Source organism: Vanellus vanellus, assembly GCF_965231255.1.
Source record: "Vanellus vanellus genome assembly, chromosome: 12".
Taxonomy (NCBI): Eukaryota; Metazoa; Chordata; class Aves; order Charadriiformes; family Charadriidae; genus Vanellus; species Vanellus vanellus.
The window spans coordinates 23,247,050-23,258,808 of record NC_138917.1 but is presented as its reverse complement, the minus strand read 5'-3'; the positions used below and the strand labels follow the sequence as shown (position 1 = coordinate 23,258,808).

The window sequence follows — 11,759 nt, the reverse complement described above, 5'->3', positions numbered from 1 at the left end:
AGTGAATCCAGGCTTTCCCTGCATGACATATTTTCTAGATCTTCTCTACAGTGGCTTAACTGTTTGCCATAAAATTGCTTAGCCTCAAGTGGTTGTTTTCAGTTTGTGTATTTAATTTGGAATAAAGATTTATGTGCCCAAAAGCTTGCCTATTATTTCCAGCTATCTCAGTCAGTCTAATAAAAGATATTACTTAATCTCACAAACCTTTATCTCATTTAGAGACTTACATCATCACAACTACAGCAGCGCTGCTTTTATCTGCTGGTGCCATAGACTCTATGTCCTGTCCCCTCGATGCTTCCTGTCGCTCCCTGTTTGTGCCTCGCTGTCTCTGGTTTGTCCCGGCATGCTTCTGTGTGTTTCTGTACATGTGTCCGGAGTGTTGAAGCTCATGATGCTCATGACTTCGCCAAGCTGCTTTCTTACCATTATTCTGCAATGGGATGTTTGACTTCTCCATTAATGCTATTTCTCTAAGGATTACAAGTTTTTTATGTTTGGGTGGGGTTTTTTTGCTTTTTTTCATGATGCTCTTTGAAAATTTTGAATTCCATCTGAAGGATAGAAGCTAGCCTTCAGGCTAGATTAATTTGATGTCAAAACATGCCTTTTTTCTTATATTGACTTGTAATTTTTCAAGTTTTAGGAACTGTGGATGGAACGGAAAGCTGAGGAGCTGAACATTTTATCGAAGACCTATGCGTAGACCCTGATGCTTGAATGAATGCAGCATGAAAATGCTTCCTGGAGTGGGTGTGTTTGGAACTGGCAGCACCGCCCGGGTACTGGTACCCTTGCTGAGAGCAGAAGGCTTCTCCATTGAAGCGCTTTGGGGGAAGACAGAAGAGGAAGCCAAACAGCTGGCAGAGGAAATGAACATCTCCTTCTACACGAGTCGGACTGACGATGTCTTGCTGCACCAGGACGTAGATTTGGTTTGCATCAATATCCCTCCGCCCCTAACTCGTCAAATTGCTGTGAAGGCTCTAGGTACCTTTTTATCTTTGGTGTTGGACCAAAAATCCTTAGCTCGTTGGCAGATTGAAATTTGAAGGTGTTACCCCAGCATGATTCTGATTGCACCAACATGCAAATGCAGTGCTAAATGTTTTGTGTGGAATTTGTAGCACCACCTGCAAGAAAGGTTGCCTAGAATTTGTTGTGAAAAAAAAAAACATTTATAATTGCTTATAGCTTTTCAAACCAGTTAGGCTAAAATATCCCATGTCTTCTTCAGACTGAACTTATGGTGGGGAGGCTTTAATAAAAATGAGCTGTTTCAGAGGTGGTGACGAGGGGACAAAATGTTTTTATGCCCGTTTAAAAAAACAAAACAAAACAAAAAAAAAAATGGAACAAAAATACCCCAAACAACTTAAGTTGCCTAATTAATTTCAAATTTTCCCACGTTCTACAATAGGAAACTGAGATTTGCCTGGACAGGGCGGTTGTTCAGCTCTGCTTTCTGTTTTCCCCACAAATAAAACCAAACTTGAAAGTTAAAAGTCTTTGAAAAAATGTTTGCACGCACCCAGTAGAATTTTAAGAGTCAAGACCTAAATTCTCTGCAGATGCCGCTTTCAGCCAGCGTGCTGTGACCCTGGCCACCACCTGGAGCTCTCTGTTGACACCCATGTCCGTAGCAGGCTGCTATGTTCCCAGGTGGACTTGGAGGAATGCTTCCACTTGATGCAGGAGGGCAGATGCTGGCGGGGGAAAGAGGAGATGTTGGGGGACAGCAGGAGGAATCCAGCAAGATGGGCTGGGTGAAGGTGTCTGGGAGAGAAGGAATGACACCCCGAACTGGTTGGGCAGGGAGGTGGGAGCCAACTGCCCGGGCATCCTGACATTTCTTAATTCAAAGCGTGTGACTTTGTAGTGTTAATGTCCTCTCATGTAGTGCAGCGTGGGTGTGAGTTTGCATGTAATTCTCTAAATAACAAGTGTGATATTTTTACTGTGTTTACAGGAGATCCACATGAGTTAATTTTAGGATGGGTAATATCTCAAACCATGTGAGCCAGGGTGGTTTGTTGTTCTTAGCCTCTTTGCTCTACAGTAATTTGTTATGGAAGTAAACAACTCCCTGCACAAACATTTGCAATGCCACTTAGATATGCAGAGAGATATTTCAGGCTTTTTTTTTTTTCTCTTTTTCTTTTTTACATTGTTAGATTTGTTTGTTTACCTTATTAGAGTACTGTCCTTTGAATTTAAGGTATTCTGATTTTTGAATGTTTGAACTGTAAATTTGAATTTATCTCTTTAAATATGCTAAAAGTTCTTTTAAACACTTGTAAGGTAGTAAGTGTTTCAGTAGTTTTCATGGCTCTTGGTGGGCTAAAAGGAGAGGATTGAACTTTATCTGGTGAATTATTAATTAAAATGGATTGAGATTCTTTCTTCAAAGGCTGCGAATCTGTAAGATGGCATTATCTAGAGGAGGAAAGGTGCAGAAGTACAGAGGTGATACGTATGCTTGACTGCAGGTATAGATAAGTGGGAAGCTGAAGAGGCTAGGGAAATCAATGGATGAAGCAGTAAAGGATAGTTTATTTTTCACTTCTGTCTATACTGAAATGTGCTGATCTGCAAACTGATATAGGTATCTCAGACCCAATATGATGCTGACCTTGTCTTTCAGCTTTCTAGGTTCGTTACAATGGTATTTATAGATCTGCTCCCAAGTATGTTGTGAAATAGCTTAAGCGTTCTGAAGGAACACAAAATCAGTGTAGGGCCAAAGATGGAAAGTATGTTTTCTCTGAAAGTTCAGATTGATGTTGGGATGAAAGGCTGAGGGACTTGGGGCTTTTTAGTCTAGAGAAAAGAAGACTGAGGGAGGATCTTATTAATGCTTATAAATCCTTAAAGGGAGGGTGCCAGGGGGATGGGAACAGTCTTTTTTTCAGTGGTGCCCAGTGACAGGACAAGAGGGAACGGGCACAAACTTGAATATAGGAAGTTCCATCTTAACATGAGGAGGAACTTCTTTCCTTTGAGGGTGGCAGAGCACGGGCACAGGCTGCCCAGAGAGGTTGGGGAGTCTCCCACTCTGGAGACATTCCAAACCCTCCTGGACACCGTCCTGTGCAAGTGCTGTAGGTGCCCCTGCTCTGGCAGGGGGTGGGACTGGGGGAGCTCCACAGGGCCCTTCCAACCCTGACCATTCTGTGATTCATTCTGTATGTTTATAATTGGAGAATTATTGGCTGTGAATTGGATATAATAGATTGGTGTTTAGTAGCAGAGAGACTGGGCTTTAGGAAGGATCAGATGTGGTATAGTGATGATGGTCTTGTGTGTTTTGTTTTGTTGGGGTTTGTTTGGGTTTTTTTAAGTGCTTACACTTCTATTACTTATTTGTATACTTTTTTTATACTTTTAAAATTTTATTTTACAACATGCTTACATTTTTATTTCTGGCAGAGGGGGGAGAGACCCATTTTTTTTCAGGCAGTGCAATTTGCTTGCATAAGTTTCTTACTGACAGACGTCCATGAACAAGCCTAGGTGGAACTTTGGTATGACGGGGACAAAGCAGTAACGCTGGCTTGAGTTCATGAACCAGACAGAACAGATCAAAGCCCAGAGGATAATTCAAACTAAGATCAGTGTAATCTTATGGTTTATCTCCACAACAGGCAAAGCAAGAAGCTCTCCTAAAATTTGTATTCCTTTTGATCTCAGAGGAACTAAATTAATTTCACAAAATGTCTGTGTTGTGGTTCATGTCCCATGGTTAAAATGCATCTGCCTTTGCATTAGGTAAGCCCAGAGCGGAGTTACTGGCTGGAGTGGAATGTAAAACATGGGATGTTTGGCCATGAGGCAGTGTTCAGGGAGGCAGAACATACAAAATCCTTGGAGTAAAATTTCTTCGGGATCCTGAAGATAATGTTGCTGCACTTACTGAGCCCAGCCGTCAAATGGATGATTTGTGGAGTGGCTACAGAGGAACCTTTTACTTGCTGCTGTTGGTTTATATTCATTGACTACATTGTTTAAGACATCTATGCAACATAGATTGTTGGACCCCTGATTTTGTGGAGTCCCTACAAATTATAGCATGTGTATGTTAATTATGAAGGAAAGAGTCAGAAAGGACTCTATCACTGCTTTGTTTTGTGGCAAGTCCAGATTTCCTGTTCATGAAACAGGATGAACAAGCATGCTGCGAGCGCTCTTTGCATATTGTGCTTCCTGTCTCTGTCACAAGTAGAATGGAGGTCTTTTTAAACCATAGGCAAACAAGAAATGAAATAGAATGAGCGTTCATTCTTTGAGAGGCTCCCAAAGCAATACGGCTGAAACAGCTGGTTATTTGGGAAGACTCCTCAGACACTCCCAACTTCTTAAGGCGGACAAAGCAATGGTCAGGTGTGGTGTGCTTCAACAGTGGCCAGTTGTACATCTTCCTAGGTGTAACCTCAGGTATCTGATGTTATTCAGGGCAGTAAAGAACTGGAGCTTCAGTTCAATTGACATATTTACATGGGATAGACACATTTAGTAGTTTGAGTCAATGTTATAACTCGTGCAGAGGGGGGCAAGGCTGGGGACTTCAGCTGTTTATGGGAAGTGTTGGATGGGCAGCTGTGGCCGTGATAGCCAGGCAAAGAAAACCAAAGAGGTGAAGTGGTAGCTGTCATGGTGAGAAGGCTGACCCAGCCCAGCCTGCTCCTAACGCTGCCTGGGCAGGCTGTGTGGCATGTGGCTTGTACCCTTCTGACTGCGCTGCAGGGACACCTCTGTGCATGGGTGCCCCTGCTTGTCCCACCCGTACACTGGACAGCAGGGCCCCTCACCATCCAGTCTACTCAGCGGGCCACCCTGTGACATGAAGGACCTCCTTGATAGACTGGTGGGCCAGATGTGGTCTCGGTGTCCTTCTCGGCCTGCTTGTTTGCATCCAGCCTGAGGCAGAGAGGAGGCCCTGGTTCACATGCACATTGATTGCTGACAGAGCCGACTCTTTAAAGTTTGGGCTGCACTTCTTCCATCTTTTCATGCACGCTCCCCTTCCCAAGGCTGCGGTGCCCCTTCCCCTTCCTCCTGCCCACGCTTGCACCCTCCCTACCAAGGAGGAAGGAGTGGGCTGGGGGGTCCTGGCAATCACTGGGGCCTGTTTCCATCCTCAAGTCCTGTCACAGCTCTGGGTAGTGTCCACCAGGCAGCATGAGAAAGCCGTGAGTTTTCTGTGTTTGTGTTTTATTAACCAGGACTGTAAAATACTTCACACGGGGCAAGTTTTGGATGTGGCATGGCTGAAGGAGCTGCAGGAGAAGCTGAGTCCTTGTTGTTGATGGACAGTGTGGATCTGACTAGAGACCTAAGATTCCTTTAGGTAGTCTAGTTTATTCTGCTGCCCAGTAAGTCTCAGCTTGCCTGTTGTTTTTTGATTGCTTCCATAGGATGTGAACACACTTTAAATCTGTTATTTCATTGGGTGAAGACATGATTTGGTTCTATTATATTAATGAGAGTTAAGAGACCTCATTTTAAATGTTTAGTTTATTTGCTAAATCAGGAAATAGTTTGAAAATTCTTGGGATCTAGCAGGTGCTTTGCCCCTGAACACAGTAGATGGTTTGTTTAAGGACTTCTGGAAAGAGTGACTTTTTTTTCCTCATTTACCCCCCTCTTACTACAACAAGCAGTTAAAAAACACGTAAATAAGAGTAGTTTCTCCTGTGTGCAGAGCTAGTAATGGCTGTTGTGAAGGGTGCACCTGCCTGGAAGTGCACTTGTGGAGAGGTGATTTAGTGTGCTGGGAGCAGAGTATCAGTTTGTTGAGGGTCAGGTCTGATCGCTTGTCGGGTGCTTTGACCCAGGGGTGTGTAACCAGGTCCTTGTGCTCTGGTTTCATCAGCCAGTGTATGTCTGCTGGGCACGTAGAGCTGTACAGCCTCTCCTTACACCCTCTCCACGACAGCACTCACCACTGCCTTTCTGGGGGATGTTGAAGCCTGAAGCTGTTCCAGGTTAACTACAGTCATGAGCAGTATAAGAGTTGGTAGAGAGCTACATGCCTTCTCACTGCTTAGCTGGTTGCATTAGGTACGTCGTTTCACACCCAGCAATAACAGACTCAGCACTCAGAACATGAAGCACTTCCCAAGGAACAGAGCTTACAGAGCCCACAAGGCTCGGAGCTGGTAACTATGGGGTGGGCTGGCAGAGAAAAGTCCATCTTCCATGACATGAAGCAGCACTGGCTGTCACGAGGCAGGGTGGGCAGCCTGTTTCCTGGGCAGGAAGGAGATAAGGACAAAATGAGATAAAGAGACAAAATGACAGCTCTGGGGAGGAAGATTGACTCATTCTCTCTTGTGTCCTAGGAGAACTTCAGTCTGCAAAATATTCTGCAGAAACTGATGTGCACCCTGCAGACAGGGTTCGCTCTGAGGTGTGCACAGAGAAGACCCTGAGGCATGTTGTTAGGATAGCTTGTGAAGAGCTTCACTGCAGGCAGCAGAGCTGCTGCTGTCCTCACTCGCTGCCTCTGAGTGGGGAAACCCAACTCCACAGCCCCATCTCCTTTCTCCCAGGTGTGCAGCCCCTTCTGTGGGTTTAGACCCACCTGTGAGCTGATTTAACCCACCTGCTTGCAAAGAAGAAACTTCCTTTTCTAAACTGGGCTCGGTTGGTGAGCTGAACTTGCTCGTAGAGGGCTCTGAGGAGCACCAGAGCCCTGTGGTGGCTCTCATGTCTCCTAGCTGGTGGGGACCTCAGTAGAAAATTTGCAGCCGTGATTTAAGAAAACAATATGGTACAAAGTTCAGATTGTTCATTATCAAAATAATAGTAACAAGGTGATGGTTGTAAGTTGCTCTGTCTCAGAAAACAGAAGGCATGGCCATTACAGTGCTAAGGGACCTTGTAGCCATCTCTGACTTGGCCTTTGTCCTTTCTACATAGCCATCTGTGTGAGCTTGGGGACAGCTGTGGGGCATGTCCCACTGAGAGCAACCGCAGCATTATCCCAGAGATGTTAAGGTGTACCCGGGTCTCTGTCCTGGCAGTCTGGCCACACTTAGTGGGCTGAGTTGAGCTGTCAGTGAGCTGCATTGACTGCCATCCCCAAAAAAGGCATCAGTCAGTTTTAGCTCCTCAAGTGGCTCGGCCTACGCTGGCAAAGAGAGCACAGTGCTGACGCAGGAGTGAGGGTGGGCTGGTGGGTGGCAGAACAAGGGCAACCTGGTGCGATCGACCGTCCAGCATGAAATGGCTGTCCCCAGACAGCACCGGTGGTCTCCTTTTGCTCAGCCCTCTCCACTCTCAGTCCCCCATTGCAGGGACCCAGCCCCTTTTGTGTGGACACTGTTGGGCTCCTTGGAGAGCCAACTCGGGGCAATAACCTGCCAGCAAAAGAGCCAAGATGAGTGAATATTTCTGTGTTGGCTTTGTACCCTGAGCTGGCTCCTGTACCACCAAATACATGGTGGAGGGTGGTGGGGTTGTGCAAGGGGGAGAGCTGTACCCTGTGTGTACACTGATTGAGAGTTGCTTTTATTTTCTCCAAACTTGGAGAACTGCTGTCTGCTTAGGATGCTGTGAAGATCCTTTTGCTTTTTCTTTTTGTTTGTATGTTAATGCAGCCTGGCTTGAGATAAGTGCTATTTAAACAAGAAGGCAGGTAAAGCAGGCGCTGAAGCATCTCTCAAGAAGCACTCAGCCAGCCCTGTGGAACATCAAACAGTGTTGTGCCTCATCTCAGCAGCGGGACCTGGGACAGGAGAGTCAAATGGTCCCTGACATTGGGGGTTAGCAGTGGGCAGCCAGGGTGTCCCCAGGGTGTTTGACCTTACCCTTTGTTCATTAAAGCTTTTATTGACTCACGTTAGGGGATTTCTTTGAAAGAGACCACTAAAAATTGTAGTCTTTTTGTTTTCTGACCATATTTTGCTTGTGTCTATTAGAAATGTAGGTTAAAGGTTAATAAGAAAACTCAGATTCTTTAGCTGTAGTTGCCTGGCTGAGCCTGGACTGCTCGGAGGGTTCCTGATAGGTTTGCTCAGCGCAGCCAGGAGGTGGAGTGCTGAGAGCAGGAGCTGCAGTGTGGGATCTGGCTTCTCTTGAGTGAGAGACCGATAAAGCACTTGTGCTGGTATCTTCTCATCAGGGAGTCGCTTAAAAGCTGTTCTGAGCGGGGAGTGCGGTCTGCTCCTGGGTCAGGAGAAGCTTTCAGAGAGGTGCCTACCACTGTTTCTGGTGATTCCTGCAATTCTTAGGGAGAAACCATGGCATGATGTGACTGACCTCCGGGTCTGACATCGCTAGTTAAGGTCTGGAGACTTCTAGGTATACCCCTGGTTGTTACACTGAAAAATGTTTAGAGAAGTATTTTATTGGAACAGATGTATATGGAAAAGTAAATCCATGTCATGAGAAAAGAGCAAAGATGGGGGAGGAAGAGGGAATAGCAGCAGAGCACCAAATGTAGGAATTTGCTTTCTAATTAGCGATGTTTTTAAAACAATCCATCTACTAAAACATTATTTCAAATTCTTGTATTCTGTATGCAGGCCACTAAGTATCTTGCCTGTCCCGTTTCTATTAATGTATTTGAAATAATAAATGCATAGTGATGGTGAAATACAAAGTGAAAATAAAATCTCCCTTTCACTCACCTCTTCCCTGCAGGGGTACATGACATTTTTTTTTCCTCTGGCTGTAGAGGCATTCAAATATTTTTATACCTACAACATGCAAATTGTGTCTTGTTTTGATGCTATGTGATGCCATTTGGCCACTTATCTTTCATGATGTAAAAATCCTCTCTTTATTTGGAGGCTCTCTCTGTGGGAGTTTGTCAGCTTTGCAGTTTAGAGAATCTTGGAAGCAGCTTTGAGTCTTGCTTCACTTGGCATTCCTATTTTAGTTCCTAGACCTTTGCCTTTGAAATTGCAGCAGGAAAGCCTGACTCTTAAAAACCCAGCTTCTTGACAACCTTTGAGGCATCTGAGCATGTTTCACTCGTGTGTGCTATTTTTTTTCTTTTTTTTTTTTTTTTTTTTTTTTTTTTCATTTGTGCTGCAGGAATAGGGAAGAATGTGATCTGTGAGAAAGCTGCTACCTCTGTGGATGCCTTCAGGATGGTCACAGCTGCCAGGTATTACCCCAAGCTGATGAGCATTGTTGGCAATGTTCTCCGTTTCTTGCCTGCCTTTGTGAAGATGAAGCAGTTGATAGAAGAACACTACGTGGGCAACGTGATGATCTGTGATGTACGAGTTTATGGGGGAAGCCTGCTCAGCCACAAGTACAACTGGATCTGTGATGAGCTGATGGGAGGAGGTGGTCTGCATACAATGGGAACCTACATTATCGACCTCCTAACTCACCTCATCAGCAGGAGAGCAGAGAAGGTCCACGGTTTGCTCAAGACTTTTGTGAAGCAGAACACAGCTATAAGCGGGATCCGCCACGTCACTAGTGATGACTTCTGCTTTTTCCAGATGCTAATGAGCGAGGGTGTCTGTTGCACTGTGACTCTCAACTTCAACATGCCTGGATCATTCATCCATGAAGTCATGATTGTTGGGTCTACCGGTCGCCTCATAGCTCGCGGGACGGACTTGTATGGGCAGAAGAACACCGCGCTCCAAGAAGAACTACTGTTTACAGACTCTCTGACTGTCAACAAGGGCCTTTTGGATAAGGGGTTTAAAGACATCCCGCTGCTTTACCTAAAAGGAATGGTGTACATGGTGCAAGCATTGCGGCAGTCTTTCCAAGACCAGGAAGACCGTCGGACATGGGATCATAAACCTGTTTCCATGGCAGCCTCTTTTGAAGATGGCCTGTATATGCAGAGTGTAGTAGAGGCCATCAAGAAATCCAGCAGGTCAGGGGAGTGGGAGGCTGTGGAGGTGATGACCGAGGAACCAGATGCTAATCAAAACCTCTGCGAGGCGCTTCAAAGAAATAACTTATGAACATGCCTGCTTTGGAAGACAGGACAATTAACACTTCTGGCTGTCATGTAAAAAACCTCTCCGTTTTTAAGATATGTAGATTCTTATTTAATAACCTGAGTTCCTTGTTTTTTTAAATGTGTAAAATATATCATGTTCTGATAGAAACTGTTCTGATTTAAATTGTTTAAAGAGTTTTAAATGTTTCCGTTTTTGCAAACATTTAATTTTTGCCTCGGAGACTGGTAGGAAAACTTGAATTGCCCTTTGCACTTGCAGTAGGTGAAGTGAAGCATGGGATCTCTGCCATTGCATGGCTCGGAATTGGGACACAAGCCCTTTTGCACAGGTTGCTCATTTTAACAATTTTAACACGAGAGCATGTAGAGCAAGATCAGGGAGTATCTGTTGTTCAGATGCCTTTTCGTTCTCTCTTGGAGACTGATTAAGTTTTACTTCTTGGTTTGTAAAATTTTATAAAAGAGTTTAGTGATGTAACAGGTCTCTAAGCTCCTATAGGACAAAAAGTAGAAGGAACGGATTAAAGTTTGTAACATAAGGATCAGCCTTTTGGTTTCCTGCACGTGGCAAATGTCTTTCAAATTCATATAAACTGGTATTTTATTTAAATGATGCTACGAATTCTCCGTTGACAGTGTCTTGGCAGGAAAATCTTCAGGAAGTCTGTGATGATTTATGCAATTCTTCTGTATCTGTAGACTTTATTCCTTCTACTCAAGAGGCTGCCTGCATCCAGCAGCTTTTTTCTGTAAGCTCTGTGTCCGTCAGTTGTGTTTACTGCCTAGCAGCACCAGTGCTGTGCCTGCAGGGCTACGTTCTCATTTCTGTGACTGTTAATAAATGCTTCCCAGGGTCACAGGATTTCCACGGTGTCGTGGGTAATGAAGTTGTACAGCATTAACCTTCCGGGGACCTGCAAGATTGGAAGTAAGGAGGTATTTCCTACCTCTTGCAGCTCTTTTTATCGTGCTGGCTGGTTAATTGTCACACTACACACATCCTGCTAGTTGAGAGAATGGGGACTGAACTGTCATGGGTAAGTCTGCTCTTAATCTCAAACACTGGTTACTAACCCTCTGGCCCTACCCATCCTCGCACCCTGCTGCAGCTTATCCAGTGGAGAGATCTATTGGCAGATCATGGGTGGAAGTTCATTCCGTTTGAGAAACGTTTCTCTCTGAGGCAGGTATGCGGAAGGGATAATCCAATTTTACTACATTTATTTTGTGTACTTGAAAGTTTTTTTAAAATGTATTTCCCACTAAATTGTAACCCTGTGTATTTATGTATATTAACATGCAAACTGCTGTTTCATAAGCTGGTCCTTCCTGAAAAGTATCTTGTTTTCTACAGAAATAAAAAGTTGTGTTTGTTGAGGGCATTCTTTATGCAGCTGTGTGCTTGTGTTTGATTTGATCAAGCTGAAACCATGCTAATAAATGTGAACAGGAGACTTACAGTTGGGGCTTAGTACCTCCTGAGTCCTTCCCTACTTCTGTGCTCTCTTGCTGCCAGCTGGGTAGCTTGGGTGTGGAAAAAGTAGGAGGGCAGCTCTGTGCTATCCTAGCAAGTGTCACCTGTTTGTCACCAAGGGAAAGTCAGTCCCACCAGAAGATCTGTTTCCTTGGGTTGTTTCCTCCAAAACCAGCTGTTACGTAGCTGGTTTTGGAGATCCTCTTGCCTATCTTGGACTTGACATGTCAACTTTTGTGATTAACAGGATCTTTATTTTTCTGCCTGACTCGTCATAGGAATTGCTGGAGGACACCCAACTAAGAAGCAAAATCCCTGTAGCATTGATGGGATGGCTTTCTT

At 44.6% G+C, this 11,759-nt stretch overlaps 1 protein-coding gene across 1 annotated transcript; it reads left to right on the top strand.

Moving 5' to 3' along the window:
• Nucleotides 1-599: 599 nt before the first annotated feature.
• On the top strand, nt 600-10,440 carry GFOD2 (Gfo/Idh/MocA-like oxidoreductase domain containing 2). Its single transcript, XM_082489207.1, has 2 exons — nt 600-993; nt 9,046-10,440. The coding sequence occupies exons 1-2, from the start codon at nt 735-737 to the stop codon at nt 9,942-9,944; spliced, it is 1,158 nt and encodes a 385-aa protein (XP_082345333.1). The 5' UTR covers nt 600-734; the 3' UTR covers nt 9,945-10,440.
• The last annotated feature ends 1,319 nt before the right edge of the window (nt 10,441-11,759 follow it).